The 22276-nt window shown below is 36.2% G+C and overlaps 2 protein-coding genes across 4 annotated transcripts in view; one reads left to right on the forward strand and one right to left on the reverse strand.

The window, feature by feature from the left end:
* LOC136043789 (probable ATP-dependent RNA helicase spindle-E) overlaps positions 1-2286 on the reverse strand; it is a 129743-nt gene extending 127457 nt beyond the window's left edge. Inside the window, exon 1 of the mRNA XM_065728706.1 lies at positions 2003-2286. Coding sequence (XP_065584778.1) covers positions 2003-2209 — 207 coding nt within the window. The 5' untranslated portion in view covers positions 2210-2286. The remainder of the gene's footprint in view (positions 1-2002) is intronic.
* An 11670-nt stretch (positions 2287-13956) lies between these two features.
* The window catches only part of LOC136043790 (thymidylate synthase-like), a 77513-nt gene continuing 69193 nt past the window's right edge, over positions 13957-22276 (forward strand). Inside the window, exons 1-2 of one of the 3 annotated variants that reach the window (XM_065728709.1) lie at positions 13957-14055; positions 17221-17391. In XM_065728709.1, coding sequence (XP_065584781.1) covers positions 17256-17391 — 136 coding nt within the window. In that variant the 5' untranslated portion in view covers positions 13957-14055; positions 17221-17255. Of the gene's footprint in view, positions 14056-14645; positions 14812-17220; positions 17392-22276 lie in introns of those variants that run through there. The other 2 variants (XM_065728710.1, XM_065728707.1) reach the window with 2 other exon arrangements.

The raw sequence follows: 22276 nt of genomic DNA on the forward strand, positions 1-22276 counted from the left end.
TTTCAAGAGAAATTGAAGCTCTGGATCCTTGATTTTCTTCAGCTTAGATCTCATGTTTGGCTATTTGATAGCTCTGGTACCTATATTTGTACCTCTTCAAAACAAGTTTTAAGTGAATGCCTTAGTGGAAGTGTATTGGGGCATACACTTTTTAATATCCTTATTAACAATACTCCTTTGACTATCAGCAGTAAACTAATCCTCTGCAAAGACAACTTTAAACTTATTGGACCCCCTCACAGCATGAAGATCATATTTTATAGAATAATCTTGATCTACTTAGTCAATGGGATGAGGTTTGGCTTCTTGAATTAGTGTTGCCCAGTGCCCTGTCATTCACTTTAACAAAAAATCCTTGTTGGTACAACCCACAATCCCTGTATAAAGGTCTGGTGCCTCCACACCATAATAACTATGCCCTATTTGTGGTTAGGGGTGGGAGGGTAATGATAAATTTGGTCTCCCTATCCTTACCATAGAATTTGACCACTGTTGGGCTTTTCTTTCCTCCCCTATGTCCTCCAACTTAACAAAACACTATAAAATAATTTTGAGCTAATGCCAAATCCTAGTTTCACATTATTCTATCAGATGCCTTCTTGATTCCAAAGTAGCCATCTTGCACTTTTGGAATAATGTGGATTTAGCCCTACCTGTTTGAAAAAAAGGCTCTTTGAAAATAAAATCATAGCCAAAGTGAGATCATTTAGAGGAGTTATGGGCTCTTTTTAAAAATTCCTGCACATTCGCTTTCAAAATGAGATTTTTAGTATTAAGACTAATAAAATAATAATTATCATTCCTAAATCACCTATAAATGGCAATTTTTTTCACTAGCCAGTTTTTTTAGACATGTTTTAAAACTTTTGGTTACTATGGGGTGTTTTAGCCCATTAGCCCCTTTAAGGGCTCAATATAGAATTTTCCCCATGAGCAATTATTGAATTTGAAAAGAGCACAAAAAGGCATCAAATGATCCATTCACTTCATTCCTGGCTAAAGTAGCAAAATTTCTGATTAACTCACTGATAAGATGGCTAAAAAATGCACACATCTTTAAAATCAGAATTTCATCCTGAATCTAAATATAACATTTATTTTTGTCAAAAATGAGCTTTACTCTCTCCTCCCAACTAATGTGAAAATTCAATGATGTTAAATTTATGTGAATTAATGTGAAAATAATGTGAAAAGGCAATATTGGAGATATCTATCTCATAAGTGAGTTATTTGGAAATTGGCTGCTACAAATTTTTGCTGAAAGTTTACACCCTCTTTAGCAAAAGGTGTGCAATTTCAGCAAAAAAAAATTGAAAACCAAGTGCCTTTAGAAGTGCCTTTTTTTAAAAAAGCAACCAAAAATGCATGCTATAATTGAAATTTTATCAACAAGGAAGAAGAAAATGCCATAACATTGATAAAAATTTATTTATCTATTTTAATTGTGGAAAATCAGTGCTTGTGGATAATATAACATTAAAAAAATAGATTTATAATGAAATGGTAAGTTTGAGTCCAATGTTTTAAAGTTTCAGACCAATGTTTTAAGCCTTTTTTATACCCCATATTTAGGTCATTTTTAAGAGGTCAAAAAGTGCTTAAATCTGAATTTCCAGTAGAAGCAATTATTATATTTGTAAAGAGCACAAAAAAAGGCATTGAGTGGTATATTCATTTTATACAAAAGCCAGTAATACTGTTTGCTATAAATTTACCCAGAATTCTAGCCTACTCAAATAACAGGAATTACATTTTCAGAACTAAAGGCAGAGAAAAAGCAACTGGTAACTGAAAATTAAGGTAAACTGTTGTTTTGTCAAGATTTCAATGGGTGTAGACCTGTCATGTAGGTGTATTTCATGCTATTGTGTTTAGTTCTGAAGAAGCCATGGACATGCACTACCAAAAACAATCTAAATTAACCATGGAAAAGCTACTAGGCCTACCCTAGATTTGTATATTTCTTTACAATACAAATTTACACTCTGTAAGCTCAGACAACCTTAAAATACTCCAAGTTATTTTCTTCAATGTATTGTCTAGCATATTCAGTAGACGAGTAGACAGGGGCTTCATCCCAATCTGATTCTGTTTGTTTATTTGCCTTCAAAATTTCTTGTCGCATCACCCTCACTGAACGCCCAAGTACTTTTGGAGGAGGCTTCCATTCCTTTGATAGATCAAAAAACCCTGATATGTCACCACTCATGTTGGATTTGAAACAAGTTTAGTGAGAAACACTGAACAATGTTTCCGCTTTTCAAAATCTCAAAAGTAGGGCTACTTGTAAGAAAATCCCTAAAAGAAATCGTGAGACCAAAATCCATAAAAGCTCTCCATTTTCTTATTTTTTCCAAGTCGCTGGTAGATCCCTTTTATAAAGCCTTTAAAGAGCACTTAAAGAAGCTGTTTCAGATGATTTGTTTTGTAACTGAAGACCAGTTACTTATATTAAAGTGTCTTCATTTGACGTTTAAAATAATTCTTTTTACTTATCGACTAGTTACGTTTGTTCTACCACGATGACGGGCCGGTTTTCGTTTCGGTGTCCAATAGCTGATTCTTAGGAAAACAGAGACGCAGCCCATTTTTCTCCAGCGGCGCATCGCCAGCTGGCGACGATTTGTCTTATCAAGAAAAAGTTTATCATCTGTTCAAAACACCCCGAGTGAAGGTGTGAAGCATAGTTCAAATCTCAATAAATAGAAGAGACAGTTAAAGCTCTTTAGAGCTTCAGAGGTACTTACTACATAATGACACACGTAAATTTCAGGAAAACGTGACACAAGTAACAACAGTCAAAAATCTTTGTGATCACAAGTCCTTTTTCAAATTTTTATCTTTTGTTCCATAAACGGTATCATTCATTTTTCCCTTGTCTGAGTTTCATGATACCTGTCGTTGTACTCAATAAAACCCGGTAATAGCATATCATGCCTTTAAACCGGTTCATGTCACAAAAGTGAAGCAGCTTTTGTTCTTTCTGCGAATTAGAACACAGAAGAAGCTACAGACTCAATTCGTTTGGGGGAGGAGAATGAAAAACAACAAACAACAACGTCTTGCAAACACCTCATCGTATTTAAATTGAGCTAAGTTCTGAGTCCGCACACCATTCGGTGCAGCTCCCCAAACTTCTTGAGACTCGGTGAAATTTGGACCAAAATTCCAATATCATACTGAAGCTAAAAAAGAAACAGAGTAGTTACAGCAAAATCTAAGAGGTTCCAAAATTTCAAAACCAATACCAAGATTCGGTTGAGCAGCTCGGGTAAGTATACAGTTTCTTGTATTTTCTTACTTCTGTTTTTTTCTGCTTTTTTATACCCATTTTATTCAGGTAAATAATAAGGAAAAGCATGCTTTGTTTAAGGGCTTTCAAAAGAATTTACAAAGTAAACGACTTGCATACCGCCACGTCTTTCATTTGGGATGTGCCACAGATAAATTTGCGCGCCATGGGGTCTGTTCAATATTGTCATCGAGATATTATTGAGTTCAAAATCCTCCTCTTTTGACTTCTAGGTCAATTAAGCTGTTTGTGTCGTCAAATTATAGTCTCTGTTTTGTACAGGAAAGCATTGAAGCTGACAAAAATCACAAAAGAATGTAAAACACTTTCATAAATCCCTAAACACCATCTAATCCCTAAATAAAAAGAAAACACCATCCAATTCTTAAATAAAAAGAAAACACCATCTAATTCCTAAATAAAAAGAAAACACCATCTAATTTCTAAATAAGAAAAAAAAACACATCTAATACCTAATTATAAAAAAAAACACCCTTAAGAATCCCATTGATAAGGGTTAAAACCCAAAAAGAACACTAGCACAGACACAGTTTCAAAAAAGTAAATGCATACAATCTGCTATTTATTCCCATTCAAAATAAGGCCTTCGTCGGTGAACTATATGGTTAAGTAACAATCACAAGGATAGATTCATTGATCAGGGATTATGGATTACAAATGAATTCTCCTAGCATATATTGACATTATTGTTGAAATAAACGGTAAGATTTTGAAGTAAACTGAACAATGCTAAAATTATTTCTATTAGCCTCATTTATGCTCTTATAGTTTTCACTGTTATTAGCAGTGGTTCTCAAACCGTGATCCACAGAGTCGTCAGAAGGGGTACTCCGAATATTCAACTAAAGAATTCTGTAAGTTTGTTTAAATTCCCAATTTTCGATATTTTTTGGAAAATATCTACAGAAAAGAAAATAGATATGGAATGTTAAAATTATTGAAGATGATACCGATAATTGTTTGCCTTGTTAAGCCATTTTGTAATCTCCCAGATTATAAATTTGTCTTGCAGCATAAAATCTCTTATTGGAGATCACGGCTTTTCAACAAATCAAGAAACACTTTCAAACAAATAATTTCAAGAAATTTACATGGATTCAAGACCCACTTGGAAACCAATTGAGTCATCTTATTGAGCTATTTTGTGATAATATATTAGTAATAATAATACTTTATTTACCACCCACACGTAAATAAATTAAATGCGGCGGAGCAAGAATAAATAATAAAAAAACAAAGAGAAAAACAAGTATACACACAAAACCAATGAAAGAAACGGATAAGACGGTGGTGAGGGGATAAGCGCGCATAAGCTGTGTTGGAGAGTTTTCTTTGTAGAATTTCAACTTTAAATTTATATCAGAAACTGAAAATTTGCTAACAAGAATCCGGTTTTTTATCCAAGGTAGAAGCTACAGAAGAATTTGCAAAATTTGAAATAATTTATCCGGATTCTTTTTAAATTATCTTTCTTAAGAAGGGGGAAAAGACCTGACACATAAAGGACAGAATGATCACAGAAAGTAGAATAAAGTTTGGTCAGCGCGACTATTGTATTTCCCTCCGGTTGCAACAATCTTTGCATAGCCAATCTTGATCTTTTTCCAACTTGAATGCTTTCCTGTATAAAATAAAGGACCTTAGTTTGAGGACACAGACAGCCTAATTGACATAGAAGTCAAAAGAAGAGGGTTTCCAACTTGATGATATCTCGATGATAATATTGACCGGACCCAACCCCACTGCGCTCCAATTTATCTGTGGCTTATCCCAAATGAAAGACGCGCCGGTATGCAAGTCCCTTATTGTGCAAATTCTTTTGTAAGCTCTTTAATAAAACATCCTTTTCCTTATTATTTGCCTGAATAAAATGGGTATAAAAAAAAGTAAAAAACAAAAGAAAAAAATACAAAAAACTATATACTTACCTGATGTGGTATATTCTTCTAACCCCAGTCTCAGTTACACAAAATGGGGAGTGGCATTTGCCCCTCCTAAATTAAAAAAAAAAATCCTTTTTTATATTTTTACCAAAAAATCTCTTTTGTGTTATTTCCTATAAAAAACATTAAAAATAATTGCCTAGCAAATGTGTAGTGATTGACCCCATCTAGAGGGAACGTGCTAATAAAATCAATAACATTAGATTTCTTACTTTATAAAAAGTTTTTTAGCAAAACATGTTGGGTCCATTTAAATAGCTGATACACTATAATTCCTCCATTTTCTTCTATATGCCACCAAAGTTAAGGGTGAATGGATTACTTCCTTTGTTGCCATCAAATCGTTTAAAATATAAAATATAAAGTAACCTAGTATTGATACCCACCCCAGTTACGTACGTCAAAAAAATCTTTTAATTGATGTTTTGACAGACAAACTATAAAGTCTTACCGTTTTGTTACTATGCATTTTGCTTTTGTGTCTAGGAATCCAGATTTTATGTCCATATTGGGAGCCAATTTAATAATGGTACAATATAACTTACTATTATTACCAGTAGTATATCGCTGGTGTTTTGGGATTCCTTAATTTTAAAGAATGAAAATAATCTGGACTGTAAAATTTACAGAAAACCGACTAACAACAATACATTCTTGTCTTTTTTTTCCGGTCACACTAACTAAGAAAATTAGTTTGATCACATCTTTAACTGACCGTACTTTTAATATTCTCTCCCTGAAATTTGTTGAGGAAGAGTTATCTTTTCTGAAAAAAAAGTAACCATTATTCAAGCTGGTTAATTGACCAGATTTTTTCAAAAAAAAAGGCATGATGGTCAAACTCTTGGCGTGAATGACACACAAGCAGGTATCCTCAAGAAGTCCAACTAGATATGCCTCGCTGGCTTCTTGTGGGGCCATCACAGCCGAGCTCTGGAACCTCAAGTCAGTTTTGAAATCCAGGGTAATCTAATCTTGCTAGGTTAGGAAGGCATTAATAACACAAAAAGTGCTACTAAATTTTTGAACAACAAGTGCAGAATATCATTATAGCAACATATATTCAAAAACTTTAGAAGTAGCGTATTAGTCAACAGACTGATGGAAATAGTCGTAACTCAAGTAAATTTTATTTAAGCTACAAGAAATAACAGAAACGATTTCCCGTAAAAAAACAAAATACTTAAATCTTGTTAGGGAAAATTTAGCGCTCAGGCTGGTAATAATTTGGATAGATAGAATACTAGCCTAGGTAATTTTGGGGTATGAAAAAAAATAGTAACGGTAACTGACTGCTGTAATTTCTTGCGTATAGCACTCTAAATAATAGATATAATCAAAAGAAGCCTATAAGCTGACATGGCTCATAAGCTAGTGCGGTATAGTATCAGGAATAGTAACTATTAGCCCGGTTATTCTTAATTGGAAAAATATTATCGAACAGTTCGTGGTAACGAACTGTAGTAACGAGCGATCCGGCTCAATAGTAACCAAAACTCTAAAGAACAGAATTTTTATACCAATAGCTACATAAAAAGAATCGGATTTTAATGTTGATTTTAAATATTTAAGTTTCATCAAGTTTAGTCTTACCCATCAAAAGTTACGTGCCTGTGAAAATTTGCCTTATTTTAGAAAATAGGGGAAACACCCCCTAAAAGTCATAGAATCTTATCAAAAATCACATCATCAGATTCAGCGTATCATAGAACACTAACGAAGAATTTTCAAGCTCCTATCTACATAAATGTAGAATTTTGTGTTTTTTACCAGAAGGCAGATCACGGATGCATGTTTATTTGTTTGTAGTTTTTTTTTCCAGAACTGATCGTATCGAACCAGTGGTCCTAGAATGTTTGCGAGAGGGCTCATTTTAACGGAAATTAAAAGTTATAGTGCCCTTTTTAAGTGACCAAAAAATTGGAGGGCACCTAGGCCCCTACCACGCTCATTTTCCCCCAAAGTCACAGGAATAAAATTCTGAGATAGCCATTCTATTAAACATAGTCAAAAACCTTATAACTATGTCTTTGGGGACGACTTACTCCCCCACAGTCCCCGTGGGAGGGGCTAAAAGTTACAAACTTTGATCAGTGCTGACATAAAAATGGTTATTGGGAGGTGTAAGATGTTTTAAGGGGGATTTTTTGGTTGGGGGAGGGGTTAAGAAGATGGGGATGTGTTGGGGGAACTTTCCTGGGAGGAATTTGTAATGTGGGAAGAAAACTCCCATGTACGGAGCACAAGATTTTCTAGCATTATTAAAAAAAAAAACAATGAAAAAATAAATATGAAAAAGTTTTTTCAACTGAAAGTAAGGACCTGCATTAAAACTTAAAACGAACAGAAATTGTTTGCATATGAGGGGTTCATCTCCTCCTAATACCTCGCTCTGAACGCTAAAAGTATTTCTAGTAGTTTAAACTATTTATTCTACGGCCTTTGTGATTCATGGGTCACTCTTAAGGAATAGGGATAAAATTTAAGCTTTAGTGTAAAGAGCAAGGTACTGACAAGGGGGTGAACCCCGTTATATACGTAATAAAAACATACGAATACAGAAGTTCGTTACATAAGCTAACCCGTAAGTTACATATATCTTTTACTAATAAAAACGTTCGTAAGTTGCCTTTTAAAGTAATCAAAGCATTGTAGGGCAACTAGGCCTCCTCCGCCGCTCCTTTTTTCTCAAAATCGTTCAGTCAAAACTATGAGAAGGCCATTTAGCCAGAAAAATAAATATACAAATTTCATTTTAATTATTCATCTGCGGAGAGCCAAAATCAAAACATACATTAATTCAAAAACGTTCAGAAATTAAATAAAAAAAACAAGTTTTTTAACTGAAAGTAAGGAACGACATTAAAACTTAAAACGAACAGAAATTATTTCGTATATGAAAGAGGCTGCTCCCTCCTCAATGTCCCGCTCTTTACGCTAAAGTTTTTTATTGTTTTAAAAAGTAGAGTTGAGAGAAAGAGTCAAACTTTAGCGTAAAGAGCGGGGTGCTGAGGAGGGAGCAGGTTCCTTTCATATACGAAGTAATTTCTGTTTGTTTTAAGTTTTAATGTCGCTCCTTACTTTCGGTTAAAAAAACTTTTTTTCATTTAATTTCTTATTCAGATTACACTTAAGTAACCGGAAAGAAGAGCGATTCGCTCATGCATTATAGTTTTTCGTTTTAACTTCATAATGCATGAAATATGAAAAAACCCAAGCAAGATATTTTCCTATTTGTTGATAGGGGTCCGCACGAACGCAGTCCCACACTGCCAAAAAATACCCTGTTGAGTTACCCCCATTTAGGGAAATCACAGGGTCAGCCAATCCGAAGCGGAATGTATAGTTCTCACCTTGGCGAGGCTAAGTTGTAATAATGCAGGCGTTACTTTCACCGGAATTTATTCGCGTGTACCAGTGCTATGCTCCAAGAACTCAGCAACCCCTTTGTACATGCTTTTCATTTTAGTTAGTATTGAAATGCTGGTCCATAGGCATTGGTACACCACCACAGGCACGTACGTGAAAAAAAGTTTAATAGCCTTCAACGTACTGAGTGCCTAGGAGAGAGGAAGGCTAAGTTGTATTAAACAGTTCGTGGTAACGAACAGTAGTAAGGAGCAACCCGACTCAATAGTAACCGAAACTCTAAAAAACGGAATTTTGATACCAATAGTTACATCAAAAGAATCTTATTTTAATTCTGATTTTAAATATATAATTTTTATCAAGTTTAGTTATACCCATCAAAAGTTACGAGCCTGAGAAAATTTGCCTTATTTTAGAAATGAGGAGGAAAAACCCCTTAAAAGTCAAAGAATATTAACGAAAATCACACCATCGGATTTAGCGTATCAGGGAACCCTACAGTAAAAGTTTCAAGCTCCTATCTAAAAAAAATATAGAATTTTGTATTTCTTGCCACAAGACAGATCATGGATGCGTGTTTATTTGTTTTGTTTCCCAGGGGTGATCATAACGACCCAGCGGTCCTAGAATGTCACGAGAGGGCTCATTCCAATGAAAATTAAAAGTTCTAGTGACCTTATAGGTGACCGAAAAATTGGAGGGTACCTAGGCCTCCTCCCACGCTCATTTTTTCCCAAAGTCACTGGATCAAAATTTTGAGATAGCCATTTAATTCAGCATAGTCGAAAAACCTAAAAACTACGTCTTTGGGACGACTTACTCCCCCACAGTCCTCGTGGGAGGGGTTGCAAGTTACAAACTTTGAATAGTGTTTACACATAGTAATGGTTATTGGAAACAGACACTTTCTTTGGATTTTTTGGTTGGGGTGGGGGTGGGGCTGAGGGGAGGGAGTTATGCGGGTGGAACTTTCCATTGAGGAATTTGTCATGGGGGAAGATAATTTTCATGAAGGAGGTGCGGGATTTCTGAGCATTTTTTAAATGCTAAAATTTTGAAAAAGTTTTTTCAACTGAAAATAAGGAGCAGCATTAAAACTTAAAACAAACAGAAATTACTACGCATATCCTTAGTACCATATCCTTAATTAACATGCCTTAGTACCGTATCCGTAAAGTTGCCCATGGATTGATGTTCATTGCCTATATTTTCTCATCATATTGTCATTTTGCTCATTGATGTTTGGTCGTCATCATCAAGTTGATCCCAGTTCGTTTTGGTGACAAATTGAAGTCATGTTTGGTTGGATTGATGCTCATTGAACATACTTTCTCATTAATTGATCATTTTGCCTGGATTTACTTGATTGGATTTTGAATTCCTTGTCACCTTCAAACCTTGTCAAAAAAACCTATAAGGATTCATTTGTAAATACCTAAATCAACTGTGGCATTTTTCATATCTCTGGCCTCTCCTCGTATCAAGTTAATATTTTACTTACTTTACCTGCACTCGTGGCGGGAATCAGGCGTTTCCACCTCGCCCGGCATGGATGATCTTGGAGACCTTTTGGACCATATTGTTCGAAATTCAGCCAGCTGCTCTGCAAAAGCGAGCCACTGAGTTGACCATCTGTGACCGAACTTTCTGAAACCCCCGAAAGGTTCAAGGTCTGACTTGGCCATGTTCCACCAGTTCTTCCTCTGTCCTCCTTGCCATCTCTTCCAGGAGCTAATAGGCTCGACTAGGAGTATTTGGCGAGGCAGGTACTCTGACGGTTTCCGTAATACATGGCCAAACCATTTCAAACAGCGTTCTGAAATATTGCACATTCGACGTATATCCGCGTTGGAGATACGGTCACGTAGCTGTGCTCTGAGAATTCTTCATAGACAAGTATGCTTAAACACCTTCAGTGTATTTTCGTGCTGTAGTTTTACCGACCATGTTTCTTATCTGTAAAGGAGAACGGTGCGGGCTAGCGCCATGTAAATTCGAACTTTCATTCGGACACTGACTTCGTGGTGATTCCATAAGGTTTTCCGAAGGGAGGCAAAGATTGTCTGCGCTTTCTGTATTCTCTGTTGGATATCAGCGTCGGAGAATCCGTCAGTACAAAGCTGGGAGCTTAGGTATGTGAAACGGTTGACTTTTTCCAGCTGAACTTGGTTGACGGTTAGTGAGAATGGTCCTGTGTCGTGGTTAATTGCCATTGATTTCGTTTTCTCTGTGCTGACTTTCAAGCCGATCGGGTCTGCCCAGGCCACCACGTTGTCAAGCATGTTTTGGGCTTCTACGGGGTCTGACAGGAGGCTAACATGAATCGCATCATCGAGGTCAGTCAGTGAGAGATTCTGTCCAATCTGCGCTCCTGGATAAGACGACAGAGCATTTTCAAGCACCCAATCGATGCAATAATTGAATAGAGTCGGAGAGAGGACACACCCTTTTTTTACTCCGAACTCTACCAGGAATTCTTCAGTTTCTTCGCCTTAGACTCTAACACGGCTTACTGAAGTGTCATAGTATCCTTCATCAGTTCAACAAACTTTAGCGGCGTTCCATCATTCTCTAGGATCTTCCAAAGTTTCTGGCGAGTGATAGAGTCGAAGGCGGCAATGAAGTCCAGGAACATCGAGATCAGGGGTAGGTTGTACCTTTCAAACTGCTGGATAATGAGGCGAAAGGTAAAGATATTATCAGTACAGCCTCTAACTGGTCGAAAAACGGCTTTATTTCCTCGATTTCTTTCCTCTCTTGCCCCTTTGAAATTGTTCTTGAGTATGATACCGAACATTTTGACTGCAATGTCTATGAGACCTGTTCTGCGGTAATTTTTGCATTCAGTTTTGTCTCCTTTCTTATAGAAAGGGAAGATGACTGATGTCTTCCAATCTTTTGGAAAAGAGTCGGTCCGCCACACTTCTTCGAGAATGCCATGGAGCTGTTCAACAGTGACCCCAGGGCATTGTTTGTATAGTTTCGGGGGGAGGCCGTCTTCACCTGGGGCTTTGTGGTATTTTAGGGTCTTGATCACTTTTAGTATTTCGGCTCTGGTTGGTGTATCCAGCTCGATATTGTAAGGCTCTTTAGGGACGGAAGGTGGGAAGAGATCATGAGCAGATGAAGGAGATGGGCTTAGAAGGATCTGAAAGTGATCCTTTCATCTTGCTGAGCGTTTCTTCTGACAATTAATGATTTTTCCTGATCTATTTGACTATTTCTGAGACAGCAGCTTTCTTACCAACGGATTCCTTCAGGATCTGGTAAAGCTTACGGGTGTTATGTGAGCGTGCTGCTTCCTCTAACGACTCGGCAGCATCTTCCCACATTGGGTGGCAGTCCAGACGAACAGAGTGTTTCACCTGTCTGCGTAGCTCCTTTGTTTCTTCTTTAGGGCCGCCCATCTTTTGTCTTCGCTCACTGACTATTGACAGGGTCCTAGTGGTTATCCAGTGTTGTCGTTTGATTTTTGCTCGGCCTAAGATCTCATCGGCAGTCTCTGTCATCACGGTTTTAAAGGTCTTCCATCTCTTATCGGGGGTTAGGTTTTCATCAGATCTGAGGGCGTCAAACCAGTTAGTCAGTTCCAGGTTGAGGGCCTGCCGCACTTCTTTGTCTCGGAGTTTACCGATATCGAAGCCGGCCTTGGGCTTGTTTTTTCTTCAAGGTGCAAGACGTAGCACGCTTTTTGCTGCAGCGAGCCTATAGTCAGACCCAGACTGTGTCCGTGCCGTTTTATGATCAAGAGTCCTGCACGGACCTTCTCCAGTGCTGGCGTACGAGAATGAAGTCAATTTGGGCCTTAGTGACACCGTCATTTGAATGCCAAGTTAAGAGGTGGCTAGGTTTGTGCTGAAATATGGTATTGGTGATAACAAGGTGGTTCATCAAAACGCCGTTTACCAACCTTTGCCCATTCTCGCATCTTTGACCCTGTCCAAATTTTCCCAGAATTTGTCTTTTGGTCTGGTCAGACGGACCAACTCTTGCGCTGAAGTCACCAGCAACAATCAGGTTTAATCACGTGCGGCTACAGAAGAAGACAACCTGCTGCAGTTCGCCGTAGAAATCATCCTTGGTCGTTTCAGTAGCGTCAAGGGTGGGGGTATAGGTCGAAATTATCGACACATTTGCGGGATTTCCTTTTAGTCTGATTCTGGCAAGTCTACAGGAGACTGGTTCCCATTCTAGGATAGCGTTTCTGGTTCTTTGATTTGTGAAGAAACCAACTCCGTCGAGTACCGAATTATCCTATACTACGGAGTACAAAAAGTGGAACTGATGTAGCGTGTCAGGAGCCGATATAACTATAAAGCCGGAAGCGGAGATTCTGGTCTCGTATATGCAAAGTATGTCTATGTTTTAGTTCTCCATCTCATGGACAAGAAAAGCTTGCGTGGCTTCTTGTTTAACGGACCTTACATTCCAGCATCCAACGTTGATTCTGGATTTTGCCTGTTTAATGACTGTAGTAGGTTTTTCTAGATTAATGGCGTTGAACGGATTTTTCGACTTTGCCATCATATTCAAAGTTGCGTCGCCTGCCGGGAACGCCGTAGTATGGCTGGCTGGTTTACGTCTCCACACCCGCACCAATACGGGGGCCGCGTCGCTTGCTGGGGACGCCGTAGCCGTTACAACTTTTCATCTAGATCTCTGATCCATCGATGTTTCTTGGGAATAGATTTGACCGCAAGGTCCCCAGTCTTGCGGGTCACCTGGAGCGCGTCGGCCACCAAATCGCTCGGTGTGGAGTTGTAAGGGTGGCGTTTACACCCTTCCACCGCTTTGAGGTGCGCTGACTAATTTCTTCTGTTGCCCAGGGACGGAAGATCGAGCCTCGTTGCCTGTAACTACCATCACCGCCATGGATGTAAACTGGCTCAGCTTGACCTTTGACTCCCACCTGGAATCAGCAGGGGATTCAGGAAAGTCTTTTGAAAGATAGCGTGCCACTTAACTGGGCTGCCAAATTGACACATTTTGTGTCAAAATGACACAATTTCATGTTGCGTGACACAATGACACATTCAATCGAAATGATGACAAAATTGACGAAAATGACACATTTTTCAATGAAAAATGAGACAATCGACAAAAATGACCCATTTTTCAAAAAAACGACGATTTTTTTAAAAAAAGACACTTTTTTGTTATCCAAGTCTTGTTTTTTAAATGGTAATAAAAGAAAAGTAAAATTTCAATTTTCTACCTCCAGAAAAGCCACAAATTACTAGAAGGGAATAGCGCTACCTAACGGTGGCAGTAGTACACAAACAGTGTGGAATACAGGCCAGATACCATCACCATATTTAAAATTTAAACCACGGGAAGAAAACAGCCATAGGCGGAAATTTCAAATCAAAATGCACGCTGAATATCTGAGCTTAATTTGCTTCTTGACTGAGTATTTGATGTAGCCAACTGGTACGTACTTAATAGAATAAAGTAAACAGCATGCAGTTTACCAAAGCTGTATGCATAAGCAGCAACTCCCATTTTTAGGAGTACAGGAGGGGTATCCAACCTCGGACAAGATTACAAATTTCCAGAGATGTCTTTCCTTCAGAATAATCTATCTGGATTAAAAAGGCACAAACAAATATGACAAAATACTAGATTGAAGCTGTTTGAATGGCTTACATATTGAGTAAATAAAAAGCTTAGCCAATAAAGCCAATTACGTATACAACCGATTAAGGTTACGACGTCATACGAAAAGTCTAATAACGGAATTGATTGTCCCTAAGACTTTTACAAATGTAAAGTTGCCTCGTTGGCCGCCCAGACAGAAATTAATGTGTGACTTTAATTTAATCAAATGTTTCTTTTTCTTTCATGACGTCACAAAAAAGGTCATGATCCCAAGATTATAGTTTAAAGTTAAGTTTACTCCTTTTTGAACTGATTTGGAAATGATTATATTTTTAAAACTCTAAAAAAAAGATTTGAAAATTAAATATCATACCACTTGTAGCAAAAAAATGACACATTTTGTGACACATTATGGAATCTGAGATGACACAAAAGGCACATTTGGCAGTCTTGCCACTTAAGCGCGAAATTCAAACTTGAATAAAGGCGGGTTTTTGGCTTATTCTTTAAATTCTTTTTTTGTATAACCTGCTCTGTTTTAGTTTTGACATCTCCTCTTAAGCCATATTTTTCTACAAGCACAATTTGGTATGTTTACTGTGTCATTAGAATTGTAGAAAAATATACCAATTTTTGTTTTTAGATGTACTTGCTTATTGAATAAATTGTACTTCCATATCATTTTATCATCATACTCTGGCTTTAGTTTTACATGACAGATAATTTCTCTTTATTGGACAATAAAAAACTTTGGAGATTACAAGGAATCTTGGACATGATGGAAACTGCTCCTCACCAGACTTATTGAAACACATAAGTTTCCTGCACAGAGTGCACCATAGTTTAAAACCAATTACTACTCTCAGGATACTTTAAGCACTTAAATATTTGTATCAGAGCCACATCTAAGGGGCTAAAGACCTATATATGGGTGACTACATAGAAGTAACACTTTACTAATCTCATGGAAACTGGAAGGCAGCACTAGCAGAAACACCAATGGTTATTAGATCCTAGTAAATGTATATTAAACCATTGTGTTCTCTGTTACATGGGTGCCTACAGAAAATTTTCAGGGATAGGCTCTTAGGGCACATTTTCTTATACAAATATAGACAAAAATTTTCAAAGAAAAAAAAACATTAAGTAATTTTACATACAAAATGATACAAAATTCAGCAAAATTAAAAAAAAACCTAGCAAGTAAGCCTAGTGTAATATTCCAGTGGCAGATGTGCATTCATCATAAGGGCCATCAAGCAAACCAATGTATTTAGAATTGTTCACAGCACAAATGAAAGAACCTTCAAGGATAATTTGAGTTTCCTATGAAAAGCATGAGTTAATCTTCAGGCATATCTGCACTGGGACATCAGCATTGACTGGGCTTCTGAGTTTGTTTCTGAAAGGAATTATAAAGATATCAGGCTGACTTCAACATCATGGAGGCTCTCCATTGACCTTTTCAAGATCCAATCAATAACTAAGTTACATAAGACCAGAGATAACACAAACGCCTTGCTGACTCCATAATTATTCAGAAATAGTAACAACTGCTTTACATTAGCTTTTAATGAGCTTTATTGAGCAGAAAATATGCCTGAATGCGCGCTTAACTAATGTCTTGGGTTTTCTATTTTCAGCCATAAATTTCCAAATTCTCTTGAGCAAGATGGATTTAAAGACAGTAATATAATCAAGTAACAGTACAACAGCTTATTTTCTGTGCTTTCCTCTGTGCTCTAGGATTTGGTAGAGGACAAAAGTCTGGTTGGTAGTCCCCATCCCTGGTTGGAATCCTGCCTGATTTTGTTTTTTGTTTTAGCAAAGCAAAACTAATCTCTGAATTGGGTTAGCAGAAGAATGACAGACTTATGTAGCAATGTATATAAGCAAGACCCCATTTTAGTTGCTTCATTTAGTTAATTAAATTAAATAAATAGGTGCTGCATTAGTGGTAATGTATATAAAAAAACTCTACTTTAGGTGCTGCATTTAGTTAATTAGATTAAATGAATAGGTGCTGCATTAGTAGCAATGTATATTAACAAGACTCCACTTTAGGTGCTGGATTTAGTTAATTAAATTGATTAAATAGGTGCTCCACTTTAGGTACTACATTAGTAGCAATGTATATAAACAAGACTCCATTTTAGGTGATGCATTTAGTTAATCAAATTAAAAAAATAGGTACTGCATTAGTATCAATGTATATAAACAAGAGTCCACTTTAGGTGCTGCATTTACTTTCATCCCACAATCAAAGGTCAAGAGATTTTTGGAAAAAACTGTTAACCATTTGCTTCCTTAAGAACATAGTGTGTTCCATCTGGTCCATTTGATTTATAGGGGCCAAGGGTTATCATTTATGACATTCTTGCTGTAGTAGTTTGACATTGTATATAATTTACATGAGTTCCAATAAAGGTTTAATTGGATTGACCTGTTGGTTTTACCATACCCTGTGAAATAAGTATATCAGAAATAGCAGGTATGGGGCTTTTTTTTAGAGGGCTACCCAAAACTAATGATATGAAAATAGGACAGATTTTAAAAATAATTTGTGCCAAATATGCATCTAGGTGATATATCATAGCTGTTTTTAAGAGGGCGGCAAACTGACTCCACTTCATTGATTGGGTCAAGAGAAGTCTAAGAGTGTGTATGACCTTTGATACCAAATTAAAATTTAAATTGAAAATTTCCAATTCAGCTACTGAAGTTCTCAAAAATTTGCTTTATTAAAGTTGGTTAAGTATGAAACCACATTTTTACTGGGCATATTGTTGAACTATTCTGTAAGTCAATTAGCTATTGACTAGTTTCACTTGGAGAGATGTACAGATCTATTTCAGACTTAACTGATGCAGACTCAGCACTAGCAATTTGTTGTTGTTTTTTTTTCAACTTCTCCTCAAGGTGTGCTATAACTACCCTTATTTAAGCGTCATAGCTGCTATTGTTGCCATACTGATTGATTTAACTCTTGTGTTCTAGGTAAAAGCACAGTGAATTCTGGTCCAAGCAGAACAATGGCTAACAAAGAAGAAAGTCAGTATCTAGATTTAGTCCGAACAATAATTGAAAAAGGAAATAGCAAATCTGACAGAACTGGTGTGGGAACTAAATCTGTGTTTGGAGCACAATTACGATTTAGTCTCAGAGATTGTAAGTAGTTTAATTTCAGTTTGCATATATATATATATATATATATATATATATATATATATATATATATATATATATATATATATATATATATATTATATTTATATAATGTAATCTAATGTTGTAAATTATTTGTGGTATTTGTAGTAAAAAATGGCCAGTAACAATTTAATATGCAAAGACTGACACCCTAGGTTATGAAAAGAAAGCTTAGTAACTCAGATGGTTGTCTGGGAACCCAGTTGCAGGAATTTGGAAATTTCTCTAGAAGAATGAATTTGTTGATTACAAGTTTAAAATATATCTCTACACTCCCAATGATGTTATTGATTGTATATGATGTAGGTTTATAGCCCAGATTACTTTAGTTCAAGTAAGAAAACCTATATAAAATAATCAAACTAGTATTGAACCATAGCAAACTTAGTATTATCCTTTTGAAAAACGTTTTCAGTCTATGAAATTCTCTAGAGGTTATTAATAGTAGTAATAGCAGTAGCAGCTGTACTAAATGAAGAAATATTAATAGCCACTTACCTTTGGAATCACATAAGGTGGTAGCATCTTCTTTACATCATGCACTAATTGTTCCGACCTATACTCATCTTTTTGTATGACAAAACGAGGATTTTCTGAAGTTAAATTATTTAATTGTTAAAGTAGATTAAATTTTACAATCATAGACTCTGTAATTATTTAGGTAATTTATGTTTGGTGATGAAGATGTGTGACTGCAACATTGCTTATAGTAAATTACACAAAGCCTATATGTAAACCTACATATGTTATATATTCATTTAAATACAACAAAACTAGAACTTAAGCAAACATATATATACATACTTGATATCTACAATTACAATGCACAATATATAGACATGTAACTGCCCTTTTATAGCAAACTCAAAATGAACCAAAGTAGAATCAATTAATGTACCTTAAAAAAAGAATCCAAATTTTAAGGAAGGAAAAAACATGATAAATAAATGAATTTCGTCTCTACCAATTTATAGGTTGAAATTAGCCTCTAAAAAATCAACTACCAGACGTTTGAAAATGTAAAAAGATTGAGGCTCTGTGCCATAGCTGAAAGTAAGCTCCATACCCTTGAAAATGCCACCAGAGGGCTAGAATCATACAGAACACGAGGCGCGGCTGGGACTATTATGGTGTCAGAGTAATGTAGCATAATAGGAGGTTGAAAGAAAATTGGAAGTGTCCCATGCAGCTGTGCAAAAGTAAAAGAAGCTTATGCGAGGACATAAATTAAGGGGGAGGGTTCAGAGGGTTTTCACAGTAGATCAATTTACAAACTTTACAACTAGTTTGGCATTCTTAAGATGAATCACTATACTCTGTAAATTGAATTGAAAAGTATACGTCCATATGATAGGACAATAAAAAGTATATAATTGGATTAAGGTGTGAAAAGATCCAGGGAATGTGGACTTCAGCTTATGTAAGATGTCCAGATTCCAGGCAATCTTAACTTTGAATCCATTAGTGTGGAATTTGTGTGAAAAACTTGTCAAAAAGAATTCTAAGGAGACGAATATAACCACTTTCAGATTTAAGAAGATTACTATTTGATATATGTATCACATGAAAAACCAGAAAAACTGCAGAAATGCAAGAAGAAGGTTAAATTTGGAAACACTAAGAGGCAAATAGTTCGTATTAAGCTATGAAGTAACTCTCAGATAAAGCATAAAGATTACTCTCCAGTGAAGCTTGATCAAACGCTACCGTAGACAACGGACTGTCATCAGCAAATTCAACTAAGCTGTCATCAGGATCTGACTGGAGATTGGGTTTACCAACACAAGTAGGGTAACACAAACGGCTACAAAATTTCGGATCGTACATTCCTGCTGCAGAATAAAGACTATTAATGTAGATAAAGACAGTGTTTGGCCCGGGATAGATCCTTTTGGGACTCCAAATTCAACTTCGAAGTCATTTAGAGGGCTCTTTGCCAATAAAAATCTTCTAATTGAAAAGCTATGTATGGAACCAAGAGTGAGTGGTTCCTCGCACTCCAATGTGGCCGAATTGTCCTAGAAGAATGTAATGTGTTAAGATGTTGAATGCCTTTTTTTGCATCCAAAAATAGAGCAGCTGGGATTAATCCAACATCTAAGATTGAATGAATGAAACTAAGAAGCAAAGGACACGCATGCTCAGTTGATGTATTTATTTTGCATGAAGACAGCTTTTGAGTCTTGATAGCATGGTCTTTTCAAAAATATTGCTTAAAAATTTGTAGGATAGAGATTGGTCTGTAATTTATAGGGTTGCATCTGGAAACCCCTTTATAAAGAACTACTACCCCTGCACTTTTTATTGATTCTTGGAAAATACATAGATCAAAACAAGCTAAGGGTTCAAGAATTCAGGTAGAATGAACTTAATTACCTTATTAGGAATATCATCAAAGCCTGATAAGGAAGTAACTTGCAGGGAAGGGACAATTTACAAATCTAGTACTTTGTTATGGTCATTAGTGTCATTGATTTTAGATAAGTAGGGCTTAAATAAGATTTGTAAGCCAGATATGAAAGTCCTAGAGAAATAGCTGCTGCAGTGGAAGTGAATAATTAGAACCGTCCAGAAAAGTATCAAACAGACCAGCAACATGTAACTGCAAATGACTTTCTTTGGTTTACTTGACTTAAAGCTCTTGCTCGGCAGCGTCACCAGCGTAGAGGGAACCAGATGTCAACGCCGTTAGTTGTTTCCAGAGTGGCCTCTTTTGAGCGAGGGTAGGAGCTTCGTTGGGGTCGATGTATCGCGTATTGAGTTGATCGCAGATGATATCTGCCCATCTCGTACGCCGTCTACCTCTGGGCCGTTTCCCGCGTGACTGCAAATCATCCGTTAAAATTTTAAGCTTATCAAAAAAGGGAATTAAACCTTGAGTATTTAACTGTATTACCGACAGTCCACATTGTGTCGAGGACAATCAAAACCTGTGACTTACTTACGATTTAAATGAGAAAATTAGGTCATATTTATCGCTACATCCCTGTCTCCAATCGGATATTCAATAACCCTTCAACGATTAAGTAGTTTCTTTCTAGAGCATATTATTGGTTCAGTGAAAAAGGGGTATCATCTGCGCTAACATAACTAATTGTGGAACATAACTTCAATAGACTCCTCCTCCCAAATGATCACAGTTTCGATGATTGCAACTTAATAACTGATACTGTACTGAAATTCGTTTGTCGTGTTTTTCTCGCTAAACCTTACAACTGAAGGGTTCAGTATTAAAGTAAGCCAAGTTTGGAGTAGCAGGCTTAAGAAGCTAAATGACTGAATAAAATTAACTAAATGACTAAAAATACAAATTTAATAGCTCTCTTTCAGTTATAGCTTTATAAGATTAACGAACATTCAGAGAAGTCAATCCATAAAAAGGAGTGGCGGGAGGGGGGGGATAAATATGTGTTTCAATATATAAAGATGGGTAACTTTGTTGATTTGTCGACTTTTTTTCAATTACAATAAAAAAAGGATGTTATTCAATTGAATGCAGAAAAGTTATTTTCAAAATCTAGGGGGGGGGGCGGTCTAGGGATCAGTGCCCCTCCATCTGGCATTCCTATGAACATTTGCAAGATCATTTAGCAATAAAAATATGAGATGAACTTTTCTTAAATATTAGTAACAGAACACAGAAACATAGATAAGTGATTTCTGTTCTGATTCTGTAAAAGCAATTCTTGTGCTCTGAAACTAATTGTTTTTTTTTTTAAATTACTGCATTAACCTGTATGTTCCCTCTACAAGTTATCGGTGTGTTATTTTTTTTCTTACAGTTCTATAGTATTAGTATTTTAGTGAAAGGCAACAATTGTTCTCTTTTTGATAACTGCTTTTAACACCTAGTAAACTACATTTTTGAATTTTGTTCTGTATTTCTTTAGACTAAAAAAAAAACATTAAAAAGCATCAGAAACATCTAAAGTAGAACGATTTTTTCTTATTTTTTAAGCAAGTTTAGATCCCTCTCTAGGAAGAAGTCAAAGTGATATCATACTTCCAATTCAGTGGAGTGATCTGAAACTGATATCCGAGAATAGAAGTATCTTGCCCTTTTTTTGCAAGTCAAAGCTGGAGAATTGTCGCAAAATCCAGTATTTTCACAGAACATAAAACTTGAGTGAACCAATATTTGGTTGATGCATAAATTTCAATCAGCTTCATCAATGCAAAACTTAGTTGCAGTTTGGTCTCAGTTATATTGGGTTTTAGGTACCACAGCATAAGTATGTACACGAGCAGTAGTGAAAAGTTTCTTCGAAAATGACACACATCATAGCGCGCTGACTGGGAAGTTCCAAGTACGTCAGAGCAATAGTTTTCCATAAGCTCATCGTGATGCGCTAAACCTTTGTTATTGCGCGTGCGCGAAGAGACGGAGTCAGGAAGAACGGTCTAGATGGATGTGTTTCAAAAATCTTTACTGTAGAGCATATGATTTTTTGTTACTGCACGTATACATACTTATACTGTGTTAGGTAGTTATAAAATATCAAACAATAGGACATGTTTACTCTAATACAAAACCACTCAGTTATTTACAAAGTTTTCAACTGCATAAATAGGTTGTCTTTCTTTTACCAACTATTGGATTGCAAAAGTTTTATCTGACAATTTTTGAATTAGCACCTAACTAGCTACTAACTTAATCTGTGGTTATATTGTATATTGGATAAATAAAACAAATAATCGTGTTCATTACGAAATTGCGTAAATGTACAATTTTAATAATAAACCAGAAATTTATCATTGACCTTTTAACTTTCTTTTATTCCAACCCATATGTAAACTACGTAACCATTAATGAAGTAAACTTTTCGACTTCCTTTTCTGTTTCTTT

This window comes from Artemia franciscana, chromosome 2 (assembly GCF_032884065.1).
Source record: "Artemia franciscana chromosome 2, ASM3288406v1, whole genome shotgun sequence".
Lineage (NCBI taxonomy): Eukaryota > Metazoa > Arthropoda > Branchiopoda > Anostraca > Artemiidae > Artemia > Artemia franciscana.